Source organism: Oncorhynchus mykiss, unplaced genomic scaffold (genome assembly GCF_057628025.1).
Source record: "Oncorhynchus mykiss isolate SJ-2025 unplaced genomic scaffold, ASM5762802v1 scaffold96, whole genome shotgun sequence".
Taxonomy (NCBI): domain Eukaryota; kingdom Metazoa; phylum Chordata; class Actinopteri; order Salmoniformes; family Salmonidae; genus Oncorhynchus; species Oncorhynchus mykiss.
In genome coordinates, this window is record NW_028322095.1 from 337501 (window position 1) to 360000 (window position 22500).

At 43.9% G+C, this 22500-nt stretch overlaps 1 protein-coding gene across 1 annotated transcript in view; it reads left to right on the forward strand.

Moving 5' to 3' along the window:
• LOC110518729 (leucine-rich repeat-containing protein 17) overlaps positions 1-17554 on the forward strand; it is a 24072-nt gene extending 6518 nt beyond the window's left edge. Inside the window, exons 2-4 of the mRNA XM_036945271.2 lie at positions 1408-2312; positions 12406-12561; positions 15635-17554. Of these exons, the coding sequence (XP_036801166.2) occupies positions 1547-2312; positions 12406-12561; positions 15635-16065 (1353 nt within the window). The 5' untranslated portion in view covers positions 1408-1546 and the 3' untranslated portion in view covers positions 16066-17554. The remainder of the gene's footprint in view (positions 1-1407; positions 2313-12405; positions 12562-15634) is intronic.
• Positions 17555-22500: the final 4946 nt, after the last annotated feature.

Here is a 22500-nt window from a genome sequence, read left to right on the forward strand (position 1 = left end):
TACACAGAGCCTTCCCTCGGGGTAATTCCATTCAGCTACACAGAGCCTTCCCTCAGGGTAATTCCATTCAGCTACACACAACCTTCCCTCAGGGTAATTCCATTCAGCTACACACAGCCTTCCCTTAGTGTAATTCCATTCAGCTACACACAGCCTTCCCTCAGGGTAATTCCATTCAGCTACACACAGCCTTCCCTCAGGGTAATTCCATTCAGCTACACACAGCCTTCCCTCAGGTTCATTCCATTCAGCTACACACAGCCTTCACTCAGGTTAATTCCATTCAGCTACACACAGCCTTCCCTCAGGGTAATTCCATTCAGCTACACACAGCCTTCCCTCAGGGTAATTCCATTCAGCTACACACAGCCTTCCCTCAGGTTAATTCCATTCAGCTACACACAGCCTTCCCTCAGTGTAATTCCATTCAGCTACACACAGCCTTCCCTCAGTGTAATTCCATTCAGCTACACAGAGCCTTCCCTCAGGGTAATTCCATTCAGCTACACACAGCCTTCCCTTGGGGTAATTCCATCAAGCTACACACAGCCTTCCCTTGGGGTAATTCCATTCAGCTACACACAGCCTTCCCTTGGGGTAATTCCATTCAGCTACACACAGCCTTCCCTTGGGGTAATTCCATTCAGCTACACACAGCCTTCCCTTGGGGTAATTCCATTCAGCTACACACAGCCTTCCCTTGGGGTAAGGTAGTTAGGGAGGTCTTTACAGCCGCCATGTTTATCAGAGTATGTTTACAGGAGTGGACGTACACAGACATGTAAACTTCCTCCTCTTTGATGAATGTTCGTGAGGCTTTCAGCCTAGTGTACAGATGAATTACTGACTGGAGAGAGCGAGAGCGAGAGCGAGAGCGAGAGCGAGAGAGAAGAGCAGACCGCCACCAGGTTTTGTTTTGGGAAGAGAGGAACAGAGAGATAGGAGAAGAGAGGAGGGGAACAGAGAGAGGAGAAGGGAGGAGAGGAACAGAGAGATAGGAGAAGAGAGGAGAGGAACAGAGAAATAGAAGAGGGGAGGAGAGAAACAGAGAGATCAGAGAAGGGAGGAGAGGAACAGAGAGATCGAAGAAGGGAGGAGAGGAACAGAGAGATAGGAGAAGGGAGGAGAGGAACAGAGAGATAGGAGAAGGGAGAAGAGAAACAGAGAGATAGGAGAAGGGAGGATAGGAACTGAGAGAGAAGACTGAGGAACAAAGGAAATGGGGCACTGTTCCATGACAGTGTTTTAACTCTCTCTCTGTTTGATAGACTATCATATAACATGCTTTACGTTTGTTTCTCTCCATCATTCTTCCTATCCCTCCCTTTCTTCCTCTCTATCCCTTCCTTTCCCTCTCCTCCCGAACAATGAACTCTCCACTTAACTCTCTCTCTCTCTCTCACACAGCTGTAGCCAGCCTTCCCTGGCACCAGCAGAAACCCAAGGTCATCTCTGATTGCACAAGGCCATCCCTCTCCCCTTCCCTCCCTCTTGTTCCAGTCTTGCCACTCCCCCATCTCCCAGTGGTGGCATTGGAGCTCCCAGGATGCGGCTGCTCAGCGCTCTGCTGCTCCTCCTGCTCCTCAGGTCCACTGAGCCCAGGAAGGGTGGACGGAACAGAGAAAGGGGCAGGGCCCGGGGTAAAGGCAGGGCCAATGCTGTCAAACGCCAAACCTCTGAATGCAAGGAATACATGGAGGCCGGAGAGAAATACCTGGACTGTCAGGACCGCCAGCTGACCGGGGTGCAACAGCACTGGCCTGAAGACATCCACCACCTCCTGCTGGCCCGCAACAAGATCCAGGTGCTCAGAGACAACACCTTCTCCCAGTTCAAGAACCTAAAGAGTCTGGATCTACAACAGAATGAGCTCTACATGGTGGAGGAGGAGGCGTTCGCAGGGCTGGGACAGCTCACTACTCTGCTTCTTCAGCACAACCAGATGAAGACAGCTTCTGAGGAGCACCTGTTGCCCTTGCCAAACCTCCGCTACCTGCGTCTCTATGACAACCCCTGGGACTGCCGGTGCTCGCTGGATAGTCTGGTCAGGACCCTGCAGGTGCCCAGCAACCGTAACCTAGGGAACTACGCCAAGTGTTCGGAGCCGGACGCGCTGAGAGGTCAGAAGCTGAAGAAGATGAGGCCAGAGCTGCTGTGTGCTGAGGATGGGGAGGGCCATCTGCCAGGGCAGAAACCTCAGGAGGGGCAGGGTAGTCTGCCCAAACCACCTCCCATCAAGAAGTACCCTGATGCCAACTCCTTGTGCCACACCTACATGTTCCCCAAACCTATGCTGGACTGCAAGAGCAAAGGTAAGCTATGAGCCAACCAAGCTTGTCTCCCTTTCATTTGTTTGTGTGACCTGTGTGAAGAATTTCCTCCTTGGAGGACAATGGCATGTTGTATTCTGGTCTTTCAGAACACTGGAGTGAGTTATTGGGGTTCTCAGGGCCATGGGTTCCTCGACCAAGATGAATCTCTACTGAAACAGCTTTTTAGTCCAAGATTAGGACTAGTATGGGTCAGGGAAACCGGCCCTCCGTGTATGAGTCACATGTCCATCTGAAATCTCTGGGCATTGTTCACTACACATGGTTGTTGTGAGGACTTTTGGAACAGTATGGAGGAGAGGCTGGCTACTGGATACTCCAGATCTGTGGTTGATAAGGACTACTTTCTAAATGTGTTCTCGATAATTTCCCTGAATCAGAATGTGGTAGGAGACGACTGTAAACCGAGAGGCCTTAGAGTGACGGCTTGCAGCGTGGAAACCGTGGAAACCATCATGTAACGTTAGACACAAAGGGACCAAGGGAAAATATGGAGTCTAATTTCTGTCTCCCGTCCAGACTCTCACATCTGGTGCCATTTCTGTGCTATGTATAACTGCCACATTAAAACTGCTATCAGGACTATAACCTCTAGAGAGATTAGCTTTCAATATTGTTTTTCAAATAGTCATTAGGCCCAGACCCATGGGACTGACTACAAATCCTCCTGCATGGAGTCCATATTGTGTGGGGACTGCTTTTGTTTGAGCTCCAAAATACAACATGAATAGTCCCTTCATATGGATTTAGTATAGACGTGGCAGTATGGTCATGAATAGTCCCTTCATATGGATTTAGTATAGATGTGGCAGTATGGTCATGAATAGTCCCTTCATATTGATTTAGTATAGACGTGGCAGTATGGTCATGAATAGTCCCTTCCTATTGATTTAGTATAGTTGTGGCAGTATGGTCATGAATAGTCTCTTCATATGGATTTAGTATAGACGTGGCAGTATGGTCATGAATAGTCCCTTCATATGGATTTAGTATAGACGTGGCAGTATGGTCATGAATAGTCTCTTCATACTTATTTAGTATAGACGTGGCAGTATGGTCATGAATAGTCTCTTCCTATTGATTTAGTATAGACGTGGCAGTATGGTCATGAATAGTCTCTTCATATTGTTTAGTATAGACGTGGCAGTATGGTCATGAATAGTCCCTTATTGATTTAGTATAGACGTGGCAGTATGGTCATGAATAGTCCCTTCATATTGATTTAGTATAGACATGGCAGTATAGTCATGAATAGTCCCTTCATATTGATTTAGTATAGACGTGGCAGTATGGTCATGAATAGTCCCTTCATATTGATTTAGTATAGACATGGCAGTATAGTCATGAATAGTCCCTTCATATTGATTTAGTATAGACGTGGCAGTATGGTCATGAATAGTCCCTTCATATTGATTTAGTATAGACGTGGCAGTATGGTTATGAATAGTCCCTTCATACTTATTTAGTATAGACGTGGCAGTATGGTCATGAATAGTCCCTTCATATTGATTTAGTATAGACGTGGCAGTATGGTCATGAATAGTCCCTTCATATTGATTTAGTATAGACGTGGCAGTATGGTCATGAATAGTCCCTTCATATTGATTTAGTATAGACGTGGCAGTATGGTCATGAATAGTCCCTTCATATTGATGTAGTATAGACGTGGCAGTATGGTCATGAATAGTCCCTTCATACTTATTTAGTATAGACGTGGCAGTATGGTCATGAATAGTCCCTTCATATGGATTTAGTATAGACGTGGCAGTATGGTCATGAATAGTCCCTTCATATTGATTTAGTATAGACGTGGCAGTATGGTCATGAATAGTCCCTTCATACTTATTTAGTATAGACGTGGCAGTATGGTCATGAATAGTCCCTTCATACTTATTTAGTATAGACGTGGCAGTATGGTCATGAATAGTCCCTTCATACTTATTTAGTATAGACGTGGCAGTATGGTCATGAATAGTCCCTTCATATTGATTTAGTATAGACGTGGCAGTATGGTCATGAATAGTCCCTTCATACTTATTTAGTATAGACGTGGCAGTATGGTCATGAATAGTCCCTTCATACTTATTAAGTATAGACGTGGCAGTATGGTCATGAATAGTCCCTTCATACTTATTTAGTATAGACGTGGCAGTATGGTCATGAAGAGTCCCTTCATACTTATTTAGTGTGGAAGTGGCAGTATGGTCATGAATAGTCCCTTCATACTTATTTAGTATAGACGTGGCAGTATGGTCATGAATAGTCCCTTCATACTTATTTAGTGTGGAAGTGGCAGTATGGTCATGAATAGTCCCTTCATACTTATTTAGTATAGACGTGGCAGTATGGTCATGAATAGTCCCTTCATACTTATTTAGTATAGACGTGGCAGTATGGTCATGAATAGTCCCTTCATACTTATTTAGTATAGACGTGGCAGTATGGTCATGAATAGTCCCTTCATATTGATTTAGTATAGACGTGGCAGTATGGTCATGAATAGTCCCTTCATACTTATTTAGTATAGACGTGGCAGTATGGTCATGAATAGTCCCTTCATACTTATTAAGTATAGACGTGGCAGTATGGTCATGAATAGTCCCTTCATACTTATTTAGTATAGACGTGGCAGTATGGTCATGAAGAGTCCCTTCATACTTATTTAGTGTGGAAGTGGCAGTATGGTCATGAATAGTCCCTTCATACTTATTTAGTATAGACGTGGCAGTATGGTCATGAATAGTCCCTTCATACTTATTTAGTGTGGAAGTGGCAGTATGGTCATGAATAGTCCCTTCATACTTATTTAGTATAGACGTGGCAGTATGGTCATGAATAGTCCCTTCATACTTATTTAGTATAGACGTGGCAGTATGGTCATGAATAGTCCCTTCATACTTATTTAGTATAGACGTGGCAGTATGGTCATGAATAGTCCCTTCATACTTATTTAGTATAGACGTGGCAGTATGGTCATGAATAGTCCCTTCATACTTATTTAGTATAGACGTGGCAGTATGGTCATGAATAGTCCCTTCATACTTATTTAGTATAGACGTGGCAGTATGGTCATGAATAGTCCCTTCATACTTATTTAGTATAGACGTGGCAGTATGGTCATGAATAGTCCCTTCATACTTATTTAGTATAGACGTGGCAGTATGGTCATGAATAGTCCCTTCATACTTATTTAGTATAGACGTGGCAGTATGGTCATGAATAGTCCCTTCATACTTATTTAGTATAGACGTGGCAGTATGGTCATGAAGAGTCCCTTCATACTTATTTAGTATAGACGTGGCAGTATGGTCATGAATAGTCCCTTCATACTTATTTAGTATAGACGTGGCAGTATGGTCATGAATAGTCCCTTCATACTTATTTAGTATAGACGTGGCAGTATGGTCATGAATAGTCCCTTCATACTTATTTAGTATAGACGTGGCAGTATGGTCATGAATAGTCCCTTCATACTTATTTAGTATAGACGTGGCAGTATGGTCATGAATAGTCTCTTTATTGGATTTAGTATAGACGTGGCAGTATGGTCATGAATAGTCTCTTCATACTTATTTAGTATAGACGTGGCAGTATGGTCATGAATAGTCCCTTCATACTTATTTAGTATAGACGTGGCAGTATGGTCATGAATAGTCCCTTCATACTTATTTAGTATAGACGTGGCAGTATGGTCATGAATAGTCCCTTCATACTTATTTAGTATAGACGTGGCAGTATGGTCATGAATAGTCCCTTCATATTGATTTAGTATAGACGTGGCAGTATGGTCATGAATAGTCCCTTCATACTTATTTAGTATAGACGTGGCAGTATGGTCATGAATAGTCCCTTCATACTTATTTAGTATAGACGTGGCAGTATGGTCATGAATAGTCCCTTCATACTTATTTAGTATAGACGTGGCAGTATGGTCATGAATAGTCCCTTCATACTTATTTAGTATAGACGTGGCAGTATGGTCATGAATAGTCCCTTCATACTTATTTAGTATAGACGTGGCAGTATGGTCATGAATAGTCCCTTCATACTTATTTAGTATAGACGTGGCAGTATGGTCATGAATAGTCCCTTCATACTTATTTAGTATAGACGTGGCAGTATGGTCATGAATAGTCTCTTCATACTTATTTAGTATAGACGTGGCAGTATGGTCATGAATAGTCCCTTCATACTTATTTAGTATAGACGTGGCAGTATGGTCATGAATAGTCCCTTCATACTTATTTAGTATAGACGTGGCAGTATGGTCATGAATAGTCCCTTCATACTTATTTAGTATAGACGTGGCAGTATGGTCATGAATAGTCCCTTCATACTTATTTAGTGTGGAAGTGGCAGTATGGTCATGAATAGTCCCTTCATACTTATTTAGTATAGACGTGGCAGTATGGTCATGAATAGTCCCTTCATACTTATTTAGTATAGACGTGGCAGTATGGTCATGAATAGTCCCTTCATACTTATTTAGTATAGACGTGGCAGTATGGTCATGAATAGTCCCTTCATACTTATTTAGTATAGACGTGGCAGTATGGTCATGAATAGTCCCTTCATACTTATTTAGTATAGACGTGGCAGTATGGTCATGAATAGTCCCTTCATACTTATTTAGTATAGACGTGGCAGTATGGTCATGAATAGTCCCTTCATACTTATTTAGTATAGACGTGGCAGTATGGTCATGAATAGTCCCTTCATACTTATCTAGTATAGACGTGGCAGTATGGTCATGAATAGTCCCTTCATACTTATTTAGTATAGACGTGGCAGTATGGTCATGAATAGTCCCTTCATACTTATTTAGTATAGACGTGGCAGTATGGTCATGAAGAGTCCCTTCATACTTATTTAGTATAGACGTGGCAGTATGGTCATGAATAGTCCCTTCATACTTATTTAGTATAGACGTGGCAGTATGGTCATGAATAGTCCCTTCATACTTATTTAGTATAGACGTGACAGTATGGTCATGAATAGTCCCTTCATACTTATTTAGTATAGACGTGGCAGTATGGTCATGAATAGTCCCTTCATACTTATTTAGTATAGACGTGGCAGTATGGTCATGAATAGTCTCTTCATATGGATTTAGTATAGACGTGGCAGTATGGTCATGAATAGTCTCTTCATACTTATTTAGTATAGACGTGGCAGTATGGTCATGAATAGTCCCTTCATACTTATTTAGTATAGACGTGGCAGTATGGTCATGAATAGTCCCTTCATACTTATTTAGTATAGACGTGGCAGTATGGTCATGAATAGTCCCTTCATACTTATTTAGTATAGACGTGGCAGTATGGTCATGAATAGTCCCTTCATATTGATTTAGTATAGACGTGGCAGTATGGTCATGAATAGTCCCTTCATACTTATTTAGTATAGACGTGGCAGTATGGTCATGAATAGTCCCTTCATACTTATTTAGTATAGACGTGGCAGTATGGTCATGAATAGTCCCTTCATACTTATTTAGTATAGACGTGGCAGTATGGTCATGAATAGTCCCTTCATACTTATTTAGTATAGACGTGGCAGTATGGTCATGAATAGTCCCTTCATACTTATTTAGTATAGACGTGGCAGTATGGTCATGAATAGTCCCTTCATACTTATTTAGTATAGACGTGGCAGTATGGTCATGAATAGTCCCTTCATACTTATTTAGTATAGACGTGGCAGTATGGTCATGAATAGTCTCTTCATACTTATTTAGTATAGACGTGGCAGTATGGTCATGAATAGTCCCTTCATACTTATTTAGTATAGACGTGGCAGTATGGTCATGAATAGTCCCTTCATACTTATTTAGTATAGACGTGGCAGTATGGTCATGAATAGTCCCTTCATACTTATTTAGTATAGACGTGGCAGTATGGTCATGAATAGTCTCTTCATACTTATTTAGTATTGACGTGGCAGTATGGTCATGAATAGTCCCTTCATACTTATTTAGTATTTAGTGTGGAAGTGGCAACACTCTGAGGTATTGTTCTACTGTATATTTATGACGTCACAGTGAACTGGCCCTTTGATCAAGATGATGAATGACAGTCATATAATGATGTACTGTCCCTATCCTGTCCCCAGAAAGCCATTTGTCAGAGTGCAGTTAAACGTGCAAGAAGCAGCAACACTGGTCTCTCTATTCTACTGTCGCCATATAAAAGATCCCCATGTTCAGCTGGAGGAAACTATTTCTCTTCCCCTCTGGAAAGGCTTTCAATCAGTCCTTTATCTGAACCTCACTAGATCATCTCACTGGTCATAACCTCCCTCCCTCCCTCCCTCCCTCCCTCCCTCCCTCCCTCCCTCCCTCTCTATCTCTCTTTCTCTCAATCCCTCTCTCATCTGTGAATTCAGAGCCTTAATATACTGTAACTAATAACTGACCAGAGGTCATTACACTGGAAACAAAGTCTCATTTGTAAACACTGGAAATGTCCCTACAGTACACTACCGAACTGTGCGGGAGCAAGACAGAATGTATCTAACCACAAATAAATCATCTCTGTGGTACATACATGATATATGGGAGAATATGTCAGAGTGCGTGTACTTTCTAGATAAATGTCGTCCAGGCAAGATGACGCCTGGTTTAGTCCTGATCTATCATTAGCAGAACAGTTGAGTCAGCATATGGAGAGTTGGCCTGCTTGTCATCTCTGTAAAGCCTAACCTCCTCTTCTGACATTATATCATGGTTTCTTGGAGTTCCTGTAACCTATGGCCGGGTGTTTTGTCAGCAGCCACATTCTGGGGGAGTCAGGATGTGTAGCAGAGAGGGAGTCATATTCTGCTGGTAGTCTCCTCTCCTCCACAGCATGATGGGTAATATTCTGCTGGTAGTCTGCTCTCCTCCACAGCATGATGGGTAATATTCTGCTGGTAGTCTCCTCTCCTCCACAGCATGATGGGTAATATTCTGCTGGTAGTCTCCTCTCCTCCACAGCATGATGGGTAATATTCTGCTGGTAGTCTCCTCTCCTCCACAGCATGATGGGTAATATTCTGCTGGTAGTCTCCTCTCCTCCACAGCATGATGGGTAATATTCTGCCGGTAGTCTCCTCTCCTCCACAGCATGATGGGTAATATTCTGCTGGTAGTCTCCTCTCCTCCACAGCATGATGGGTCATATTCTGCTGGTGGTCTCCTCTCCTCCACAGCATGATGGGTAATATTCTGCTGGTAGTCTCCTCTCCTCCACAGCATGATGGGTAATATTCTGCTGGTAGTCTCCTCTCCTCCACAGCATGATGGGTAATATTCTGCTGGTAGTCTCCTCTCCTCCACAGCATGATGGGTAATATTCTGCTGGTAGTCTCCTCTCCTCCACAGCATGATGGGTAATATTCTGCTGGTAGTCTCCTCTCCTCCACAGCATGATGGGTAATATTCTGCTGGTGGTCTCCTCTCCTCCACAGCATGATGGGTAATATTCTGCTGGTAGTCTCCTCTCCTCCACAGCATGATGGGTAATATTCGGCTGGTAGTCTCCTCTCCTCCACAGCATGATGGGTAATATTCTGCTGGTAGTCTCCTCTCCTCCACAGCAGCGTTGATTTCCTTGATATACAGGCATGTTGGGCACCTGACTCTGTAAAAGCAGCACTGTGCATTTACAATCTAAATGAATGGCTGTATAGGTTTAGTTTCCTGCTGTCTGTAAACAAAATGCGATTTTAATAAACTATATCAACATTTCTAAAAACATTTCAAATTAACTTCCTGTTCAGAGTTAGAATAGTGGTTGTGCATCAGCAGCTGTTCTGTTGTTATGTCAGTCACTGACAGCTTCAGTAAATAGACTGGCAAGTTAGTCTAGCGGCCAGCCATCTAAACTTCTAGTAAGCATGGTCAAATTGCAGACCGGTGGTACCCCCATTGATTTTGTTAGTCACTCTCACTCAGATATCATCTTAAAAACTGCAAACATTTCTCTAAACCCTACGGCAAAATGAGTAGAATTGCATGGAATTTGTTATAAAATTACTAAATCTTCTCTCCGTCCCATGACAAAATGTCACTTAGGGCCCCCAAAAGGCTAGGGCCAGCTCTGACTGTATGAGTGGGTATGGATATAGGGCCAGCTCTGACTGTATTAGAGGGTATGGATATAGGGCCGACTCTGACTGTATGAGTGGGTATGGATATAGGGCCGGCTCTGACTGTATGAGTGGGTATGGATATAGGGCCAGCTCTGACTGTATGAGTGGGTATGGATATAGGGCCAGCTCTGACTGTATTAGAGGGTATGGATATAGGGCCAGCTCTGACTGTATGAGTGGGTATGGATATAGGGCCGGCTCTGACTGCATGAGTGGGTATGGATATAGGGCCGGCTCTGACTGTATGAGTGGGTATGGATATAGGGCCAGCTCTGACTGTATGAGTGGGTAGGGATATAGGGCCAGCTCTGACTGTATGAGTGGGTATGGATATAGGGCCGGCTCTGACTGTATGAGTGGGTATGGATATAGGGCCGGCTCTGACTGTATGAGTGGGTATGGATATAGGGCCAGCTCTGACTGTATGAGTGGGTATGGATATAGGGCCGGCTCTGACTGTATGAGTGGGTATGGATATAGGGCCGGCTCTGACTGTATGAGTGGGTATGGATATAGGGCCGGCTCTGACTGTATGAGTGGGTATGGATATAGGGCCGGCTCTGACTGTATGAGTGGGTATGGATATAGGGCCAGCTCTGACTGTATGAGTGGGTATGGATATAGGGCCAGCTCTGACTGTATGAGTGGGTATGGATATAGGGCCGGCTCTGACTGTGGCCCCTCATGATGAGTTCAGATTCTTTCTGAAAACTGTTATGGCTGAACGACCTTGACTTCTCCCAACATCCCAACCATCTGCATGTTTCCCCACTCACTGCTGTAGTCTGAACTAAAGCATATCACAGGTGTTATGAGGCAGGGGTTCGATAGATAGGGGAAAGAGAGAACATCTCCCATGTGTCCCAAACGGCACCCTATTCCCTACATAGTGCACTACTTTTAACCAGAGCGCTACCATGGCCCATAGGGATATGGACAAAAGTAGTGTACTATCTAGTGAATAGGGTGTCATTGAGAACGCTAACTTCTGTCTCTGTTGTTGTGAATGCTCCAGCAACCTCATCTAAAAGCCATGGAGCGTTAATCTCCTTTCCTTACAGTGGAGGATGATGGATGTCCTATGCTGTTATGATATTAGAGCAGATGTCTGTCGTTAAGGTCTGTGATAGTTCCTTCAGCTGAATGATGAATAAACCGTGCTCAGAATGTGGACAACTGGAAGCAGTCCAAGACTGTACGTGGATTTTGACAAACACAGAAAGGTCCTGTGTCGTTCATGAAATTAAAAATGAAGGTTTTCCACCCCACCACAGCTAGGTTCATTCTCAGCTGAGCGCTGTCATTGTGAACATGACTTAGAAAACGGGTTCCAAAGACATCATTCATTATGAATTGTTAGTAGAAGTTGTATGCATTTTAGGGACCACCTACTTCGTCTTCATGTCTTAGTCTTTATTTTAAACTCTAGATTGAGAACAATGGCTCTTGCAGAAGTTTTCCTTCTATGGTAAAGGCTGCTGGCGATCACAAAAAAAAGACAGAAGCTCTCAGAGGTCTTTTCAGCCTGTGGGAAACCCTGTTTCATACGTTAACCTTCATGTTTCAAACCCTTCAAAGGCTAAGGTCAACCCAGAGTGCTGTGAATAACAGTCCTGCTTGGCACAGACATACAACATGGCTACACAGGGACTATAGAAAGGGGAGGCCATCTTGATATTCTCAGGGCACACTCGGAATTCACATATGTAGGAATCCAAATTTCAGTCACTCTGGCGATCAACAAGTATGCATTGGGTTGAAAAAATCACATATGTCCCAAAGTTCCTTGTGTGTCCGCTTATGTTTTTGTTCATGTTTTCATGCAGTATGATAGCTAGCTGATTTGGCCATTGTAAACATGTCTGGGTAAGCCATTAACCTTTCACTGACCTCCATATTCTCCCTCTCTGTCTACCCCCCCCCCCCCCCCCTCCCCTCCCTCCAGAACTGAAGAACATCCCCTCAAGTCTCCCGTCAGACATTGTGAGGATGGACTTGTCCAGTAACAACATCACTCAGCTCCGGCCCAAGGAGTTTGTTGCTGCCAGGGACCTGAAGCTTCTCAACCTCAGCAGTAACAGTCTGGATCAGATCGACACAGGTGAGGAGAGACCATACACTTCCTTCAAACAGCACAATCATTGTGGATGTGTGCCAAGCCATGCTGCACAGAGGATCAGATCTCACAACACCTGAAGAAGGGTTTAATAAGATACAGCAATCTGAGATATATATGCTTTTTGTTAAATATGTTTTGATTTGTGACTTACAGTAGTGAGTGCATACACTTCCTTACTGGTCCCCCATTGTAATCGAGCCCACATTGGACCTGCAAAGAAAGAGGTCAAAAGAGGAATCAGAGGAGGACCTTGACCTTTAGTCCATTCATCACAAAATGGAGGCATGGCTTTATTTCCTCCTGAAATAGAATTGTTAGAATCCCTGGGGTAATGTGGAAAAAGAGGCAGAAGAAAGACAAATATAAAAACTCACATACTTTATATACCATATCAGTACTTTATATACCATACCAGTACTTTATATACCATACCAGTACTTTATATACAATACTAGTACTTTATATACCATACCAGTACTTTATATAACATTCCAGTATACCATATACCATACCAGTACTTTATATACCATACCAGTACTTTATATACCATACCAGTACTTTATATACCATACCAGTACTTTATATACCATAACAGTACTTTATATACCATACCAGTACTTTATATACCATACCAGTACTTTATATACCATACCAGTACTTTATATACCATACCAGTATACCATATACCATACCAGTATACCATATAGCATACCAGTACTTTATATACCATACCAGTATACCATATACCATATCAGTATACCATATACCATACCAGTATACCATATACCATACCAGTATACCATATACCATACCAGTATACCATATACCATACCAGGCAGCGTTGAGTCTGGATCAATTCCACACATAGATAAAAACGCTTAACTCTCATTAGCTTCTCACACGGATGAATCTGACTTAAAGGAGCCTACGATGCCATAAACCTGCTCCATCTTCTCACACGGATGAATCTGACTTAAAGGAGCCTACGATGCCAAAAACCTGCTCCATCTTCTCACACGGATGAATCTGACTTAAAGGAGCCTACGATGTCATAAACCTGCTCCATCTTCTCACACGGATGAATCTGACTTAAAGGAGCCTACGATGTCATAAACCTGCTCCATCTTCTCACACGGATGAATCTGACTTAAAGGAGCTTACGATGTCATAAACCTGCTCCATCTTCTCACACGGATGAATCTGACTTAAAGGAGCCTACGATGTCATAAACCTGCTCCATCTTCTCACACGGATGAATCTGACTTAAAGGAGCCTACGATGTCATAAACCTGCTCCATCTTCTCACACGGATGAATCTGACTTAAAGGAGCCTACGATGTCATAAACCTGCTCCATCTTCTCACACGGATGAATCTGACTTAAAGGAGCCTACGATGTCATAAACCTGCTCCATCTTCTCACACGGATGAATCTGACTTAAAGGAGCCTACGATGTCATAAACCTGCTCCATCTTCTCACACGGATGAATCTGACTTAAAGGAGCCTACGATGCCATAAACCTGCTCCATCTTCTCACACGGATGAATCTGACTTAAAGGAGCCTACGATGTCATAAACCTGCTCCATCTTCTCACACGGATGAATCTGACTTAAAGGAGCCTACGATGTCATAAACCTGCTCCATCTTCTCACACGGATGAATCTGACTTAAAGGAGCCTACGATGCCATAAACCTGCTCCATCTTCTCACACGAATGAATCTGACTTAAAGGAGCCTACGATGCCATAAACCTGCTCCATCTTCTCACACGGATGAATCTGACTTAAAGGAGCCTACGATGCCATAAACCTGCTCCATCTTCTCACACGGATGAATCTGACTTAAAGGAGCCTACGATGCCATAAACCTGCTCCATCTCGTTTGTAGAACCAACAAGGTTCTCTATTTGCTGAGGAATCACTACACTACCTTCTAGTTCTGTTACGTTTGAGAACTGGGAAAAAAACGCTGTCTCATTATTCCTAGGCTCACAAGAACTGGTCACATAGCCAGGAACCTTTGCCACGGAAGGAAAATAGTTCCCTTATCATTAATTATTGCAGAACATGTGCCAGCAATTGACATTAGAGTATTTCCCTGAGTTGTTAACAAGTAATTAATGGTGGTTAATTCCGACCAACTATGACAACCAGTACTGTACACATAGTCATTAACTACTATGATCGAGGAGAAAGAATTAGAAAGAAATAGCCTGTTATGGATGAAAAGACAATCCGTTCTGGACAGAGAAAGCAACTGCAAATTGAACACAATTCTCATGAAGTATTCACAAAATGCTCCCTCAGTTTTCTCAGGGACTAAGCTCTGTAGCAAGCACAAACTGGTTTAAAAAATAGACCAGAATTGTTGTCTCATTGAGTTGCACAGACGAACCAGTAGAAACCGGACAGTAATTCTCATGAGTATGATAAGAGCATAATCTGAGGGGGTTTGTGGGAGTGGTAACAGGAGGGTCACTCTGGAGACAGTGCTATATACAGTAGGCCTATCTGTCTTTATGGTGCTAGCTTGCACTGCCACCATTACTCAGGGATACACTGCAGGAAACACATCTTAAAGATGTCTGCTAGCTATTAGGCACATCGTAGCCACATCAACAGGCTAACTTAAGCTTGAATTAGAGCTGAGACTAGGTGATAGGGAGAGCACTGGTCAAAGTTAATATCAGCATGTGTTTGAAGACGAGGTGCTGAAAATGCAGTCTGAAATTAGTTATGGAAGCTGTTACTCTTTCTCGTGTTACAGTGGAACATTAGTTCCCGGTAATAATTCAGTATTCATGTCCGTTAGTGGACATTACTTCCATTGAAACTTTCCACTGAGTGCTACTGTATAAGATGAATTGAAGTAGTAACTGACCTCTAACCTCAACGTCCTCTCTCCCTTGTCCCCCCTCTTCAGCTGCATCCACTGGGCACCTGTACCTGTCCAGTAGGAATTTCTTCCACTGAGACTTGTGCTATAAGATTCATTGAAATTTCCTGTCCCTCTAACTAACCCTTAACATCCTGCATTTCTCCCCCTCTCCATAGCTGCGTTTGCGGGCCTCCTGTACCTGCGAGAGCTGGACCTGTCCAACAACAGCCTGCACTACTTCCAGTACGGAGTGTTGGAGGACCTGTACTTCCTCAGGATGCTGAATCTGGGGGATAACCCCTGGGTCTGTGACTACAACATCCACTACCTGATCTACTGGCTGAAGCATCACCCCGGGGTGGCCTACTCTGGCCTAATCTGCACCGAGCCTCAGGAGTTCAGGGGCTGGCCCGTGGAGAATTATGTCAAGACCTACAACGGAGAGTGTCCCAAGGATAAGGATCCACAGCTAGGGAAGGGTGATACAAGACAGGGACAGACGGCTCAGGAGCTAGTGGCCGAGACAGAGGAGGCGGAGATGGAGCTTCTGCCGAAGCCTCTGAGAGACCCCAGACCAAAGAAATATGAGGTCACCAGGTTGACTTAATAGGACAGAGTTGGAAATTAGAAGAGAACTGTTGTTGTTGTTTTCTATTATCACAGAACATTCCAATTCAGTCTATCAGAGTTTTTTTTTTACTTTCGAATTCCCAACAGCATGACCAATGCAGGACAGCTGGATTCCCAACAGCATGACCAATGCAGGACAGCTGGATTCCCAACAGCATGACCAATGCAGGACAGTTGGATTCCCAACAGCATGACCAATGCAGGACAGTTGGATTCCCAACAGCATGACCAATGCAGGACAGCTGGATTCCCAACAGCATGACCAATGCAGGACAGTTGGATTCCCACCAGCATGACCAATGCAGGACAGCTGGATTCCCAACAGCATGACCAATGCAGGACAGTTGGATTCCCACCAGCATGACCAATGCAGGACAGCTGGATTCCCAACAGCATGACCAATGCAGGACAGCTGGATTCCCAACAGCATGACCAATGCAGGACAGCTGGATTCCCAACAGCATGACCAATGCAGGACAGCTGAATTCCCACCAGCATGACCAATGCAGGACAGCTGGATTCCCAACAGCATGACCAATGCAGGACAGTTGGATTCCCAACAGCATGACCAATGCAGGACAGCTGGATTCCCAACAGCATGACCAATGCAGGACAGTTGGATTCCCACCAGCATGACCAATGCAGGACAGCTGGATTCCCACCAGCATGACCAATGCAGGACAGCTGGATTCCCAACAGCATGACCAATTCGGGACAGCTGGATTCCCAACAGGATAACCAATGCAGGACAGTTGGATTCCCAACAGCATGACCAATGCAGGACAGCTGGATTCCCACCAGCATGACCAATGCAGGACAGCTGGATTCCCAACAGCATGACCAATTCAGGACAGCTGGATTCCCAACAGGATAACCAATGCAGGACAGTTGGATTCCCAACAGCATGACCAATGCAGGACAGTTGGATTCCCACCAGCATGACCAATGCAGGACAGTTGGATTCCCACCAGCATGACCAATGCAGGACAGTTGGATTCCCAACAGCATGACCAATGCAGGACAGTTGTTGCTGTTTTCGTTACAAGAATATTTCGTTGTGGATATACTTTTTTGAAAAAGTAGAGGTTGATATATTTTTTACGATATCCAATTGTTAGTTACAGTGTTGTCCCATCACTGTAACTCCTGTACGGACTAGGGAGAAGCGAAGGTCGAGAGCCATGAGTCCTCCGAAGCACCAATATGTCAGAGGAAACATGCATGCACGCAGCTACCACAAGGAGTCACTAGAGAGCAACGGGACAAGGACATCCCAGCCGGCCAAATCCTCCCTAACCCAAACAATTGTGCGCCGCCTCATGGTCGCGGCCGGCTGCGACACAGCCCGGGATCGAACCCAGATCTGTATTGACTCCTCATATAGATGGGAGGCCCGAGGTACATTTCTTCTAAATGTATGATTTAGACCATCTGTTCATGAAATAAAAGCAATTTTTTTTCTTAAATGAATGAGGTTTACATTATTAACACACACACTTCACTAATCCTAAAGGGATTTAGGCACATCCTTCCCCTAACCCCTTCAACTATCTGTTAGATCTGTGATGCTTCACCATAAAACATGGAGCGTCTTCGGGTCCGTTCAAAACAGCTGTTCCACGGCTTCACTACCTCTTCCTCTCCACACTACCTCTTCCTCTCCACACTACCTCTTCCTCTCCACACTACCTCTTCCTCTCTGCACCTCAACACATGAAGCTGAGGAGTTAGACATGGACCCGCTGAAGACCTAAAGTACATTTAGTCAGTCCACACGATCCTGAACAGAAACCGATGTCTTGGTTCATACACACCATAAGTCATTCACACATGCAGGGATTGTGGGCCATCTGATGTATGTGGTGGGTTTCTATAGTGACACGTGTCCTGAATGAATGATCCTGAAGGTCCCATGTTAGCCAGCGGAGCCCTGTGACATCACAGGAGTCAGACATGACTCTGATGTTCTAAGCAGTATTGTGAGCATCTCAGTGAGCCAGGATACGTCCAACGATAGTATGCCCAGCTGTTACTCTCAGAGCTTTCTCACATTTAGGAAACGTGTTGTTTGGTATGTCAGAAAAAGAGGAGGGAAACTATTTCTTCAGTCAAGCTGTCCAATTATCTGATGTTCTGCTATCTGAGGAGAGAGTCTGAAGATCACTGCGAATGTCTATTTAAAAACATTTGAACATTTTCTTGGTCACATACACACGGTTAAGCAGATGTTTTTGCGAGTGTAGCGAAATGCTTATGCTTCTAGTTCTGACAGTGCAGTAATATCTACAGGTAATCTAACAATTCCACAACAACTACCTAATACACCCAAATCTACGTAAAGGAATGGAATAAGAATATATACATATAAATATATGGATGAGCAATGACCGAGTGGCAGAGGCAAGATGCAATAGATGGTATAAAATACAGTATATACATATGAGACGAGAAATGCAAGATATGTAAACATTGTTAAAGTGACTAGTGATCCATTTATTAAAGTGGCCAATGATTTCAAGTCTGTATGTAGGCAGCAGCCTCACTGTGTTAGTGTTGGCTGTTTAACAGTCTGATGGCCTTGAGATAGAAGCTGTTTTCCAGTCTCTCGGTCTCAGCTTTAATGCACCTGTACTGACCTCGACTTCTGGATGGTAGTGGGGTGAACAGGCAGTGACTCGGGTGGTTGTTGTGATCTTTTTGGCTTTCCTGTGACATTGGGTGCTGTTGGTGTCCTGGAGGGGAGGGAGTTTGCCCCCGGTGAGACCGCACCACCCTCTGGAGAGCCCTGTGGCTATGGGCGGTGCAGTTGCCGTACCAGGCGGTGATACAACCCGACAGGATGCTCTCAATTGTGCATCTGTAAAAGTTTGTGAGGGTTTTACATTTCTTCAGCCTCCTGAGGTTGAAGAGGCGCTGTTGCACCTTCTTCACCACACTGTCTGTGTGGGTGGACCATTTCAGTTTGTCCATGATGTGCACGCCAAGGAACTTAAAACTTTATACCTTCTCCACTGCTGTCTCGTCGATGTGGATAGGGGGGTTCTCCCTCTGCTGTTTCCCGAAGTCCACAATCATCTCCTTTGTTTTGTTGACCTTGAGTGAGAGGTTGTTTTCCTGACACCACACTCCGAGGGGCCTCACCTCCTCCCCATAGGTCGTCTTCATTGTTGGTTATCAAACCTACTACTGTTATGTCGTCTACAGACTTGATGATTGAGTTGGAGGCGTGCATGGCCACGCAGTCATGGGTGAACAGGGAGTATAGGAGTGGGCTGAGCACGCACCCTTGTGGGGCCCTAGTGTTGAGGATCAGCGAAGTGGAGATGCTGTTTCCTACTTTCCCCAGCTGGGTGCGACCCGTCAGGAAGTCCAGGACCCGGTTGCACAGGGCAGGGTTCAGACCCAGGGCCTCAAGCTTAATGATGACCTTAGAGGGTACTATGGTGTTGAATTCTGAGCTGTAGTCATAGTCATACATAGGTATTCCTCTTGTCCAGGTGGGATAGGGCAGTGTGCAGTGTGATGGCGATTGCATCGTCTGTGGACCTATTGGGGCGATACGCAAATACAGTGAATAACTACACTGTTTGTATTTGGCCATATTCCCAGTCAACTTTCCATGATTAAATGCTGTGGTTCGTGCTTTCAGTTTTGAGCGAATGCTGCCATCTATCCACGGTTTCTGGTTAGGGTAGGTTTTAATAGTCACAGTGGGCACAACATGTCCTATGCACTTCCTTATAAACTCACTCACTGAATCAGCGTATAAATCAATATTATTCTCTGAGGCTACCCGGAACATGTTCCAGTCCACGTAATCAAAACAATCTTGAAGTGTGGATTCCGACCGGTCAGACCAGCGTTGAATAGTCCTTGTTACGAGTACATCCTGTTTGAGTTTCTGCCTATAGGAAGGGAGAAGAAAAATTGAGTTGTGGTCAGATTTGCCAAAGGGAGGGCAGGGAGGGCCTTGTATGCATCACAGAAGTTAGAGTAGCAGTGATCCAGAGTTTTGCCGGCGCAAGTACTACAGTCAATATGCTGATAGAATTTAGGTAGCCTTGTTCTCAAATTAGCTTTGTTAAAATCCCCAGCTACAATAAATGCAGCCTCAGGATATATGGTTTCCAGTTTACATAAAGTCCAGTGAAGTTCCTTGAAGGCCGTCGTGGTATCGGCTTGAGGGGGGTATTTACACAGCTGTGACAATAACCGACGAGAATTCTATTGGGAGATAATACGGTCGGCATTTGATCGCATGGAATTCTAGGTCAGATGACCGAAAGGACTAGAATTCCTGCATGTTGTTAAAATTACACCACGAGTCATTAATCATGAAACATACACCCTCACCCTTCTTCCCGGAGAGATGTTTATTTCTGTCGGTGCGACGCACAAAGAATCCCTGTGGCTGTTTTCCATTTCAAATTCCATTTCAGTCCTTTGTTCAGCAACACCTTGATGCAAAGCAAGACCATGTGTTATAGACTAACTATTAAAAAAGAGTTTCATAAAAACCTCTCGAAGGGCTTTAATAGATTGTATTGGGTATCTGCAGATTTCATCAGTTGGAACGGAACCTTCCATCAGTTGGACTGTGGAACTATACTCCTCACTGTGCGGAATACGTGTCTGGAAGAAAACCCAACTTGGATGAATTGGGATATTGAAAACAGAACACTGCCTAACTTGAAAGAGCCCGCAGAAGGATCATAAAATGACCCCCAATTTGTTTCTGCTTTTGTTATGACTACAATACACAGGTACAAAAGAAAAGTAGTGTACAGGATACAGTAACTTTTCCCTCTGATTATTTAATTCAGCAATAGTGATTCATGGGATGATAAGCTTTATGAAACACACCACCCAAGGTGATCATAGAAATGAAACAGGCTTCACATAGCCATAGAACAGCTGTAAGAGATTGTCACTCGACCAGCGTATGGTTTTGCACAGCTGCAACCAGATCACTTAAAATAAGATTTTTGGTTGTTTTCTCTCCAAGATACAGATGCAGTATCTTAATTTCATCATCATGTTGATGCACGGCAGGAAATGGACACTTGTAGTGTATCCAAGGTTTAAAAAGGCCTCTAATGTTTGTAATTTCCAGTTTAACAAACTGTCCTAATGAAAAATGGATCAACCCCTACAAAACAAAATCATAAATTATATTCCACATTTCCTGTTGCTGCAGGGTTATTTTACTGCTATGGTGAACTGGCTCAAATGAAGGTCCTACATCTGTACAGCAATGAGAACACATTTTCACAAACAATCGTCATTCATGAGTTGTTCTGCATCTGGTTAGGGAAAGGGAATACCTAGTCAGTTGCACAACTGAATGCATTCAACCAAAATGCCTTTCGCGTTCAACCCAAACCCTCTGAATTAGAGGTGCGAGGGGCTGCCTTAATCAGCACCCAGTTGTTGGGGGGTAACTGTGGTCCATGTAGCTCAGTTGGGAAAGCATAGTGCTTGCAATGCCAGGGTTGTTGGTTTGATTCCCATGGGGGACCGGTATCAAAATGTATGTACTAACTAATGTAAATTGCTCTGTATAACAGCATTTACAAAAATGTAACTGCTCAAGGGCAGAACAGCTCAGGGATTCAAACCAGCAAACGTTCAGTTACTGGCCCAACGCTCTTAACTGCTAGGCTACCTGCCGCTGGTCCACTTTGTGTTCAAAGTGGACCAGCACTCACTTGTACAGAGAATCTCACATTTTCTACTGTTTGAGTGTCGGCACCTTTTTAGAGAATACCGGCTCAAAATATAAAACCTGGTACACAAATATGATGTACTTCAATCCACTTCAAGCCCTGTTCAGCACTATTCTGTGAACAAGCCCTGTTCAGCACTATTCTAAGAACAAGCACTGTTCAGCACTATTCTAAGAACAAGCACTGTTCAACACTATTCTAAGAACAAGCCCTGTTCAGCACTATTCTAAGAACAAGCCCTGTTCAGCACTATTCTGTGAACAAGCCCTGTTCAGCACTATTCTAAGAACAAGCCCTGTTCAGCACTATTCTAAGAACAAGCCCTGTTCAGCACTATTCTGTGAACAAGCCCTGTTCAGCACTATTCTAAGAACAAGCCCTGTTCAGCACTATTCTAAGAACAAGCCCTGTTCGGCACTATTCTAAGAACAAGCCCTGTTCGGCACTATTCTAAGAACAAGCCCTGTTCAGCACTATTCTAAGAACAAGCTCTGTTCAGCACTATTCTAAGAACAAGCCCTGTTCAGCACTATTCTAAGAACAAGCCCTGTTCAGCACTATTCTAAGAACAAGCCCTGTTCAGCACTATTCTAAGAACAAGCCCTGTTCAGCACTATTCTAAGAACAAGCCCTGTTCAGCACTATTCTAAGAACAAGCCCTGTTCAGCACTATTCTAAGAACAAGC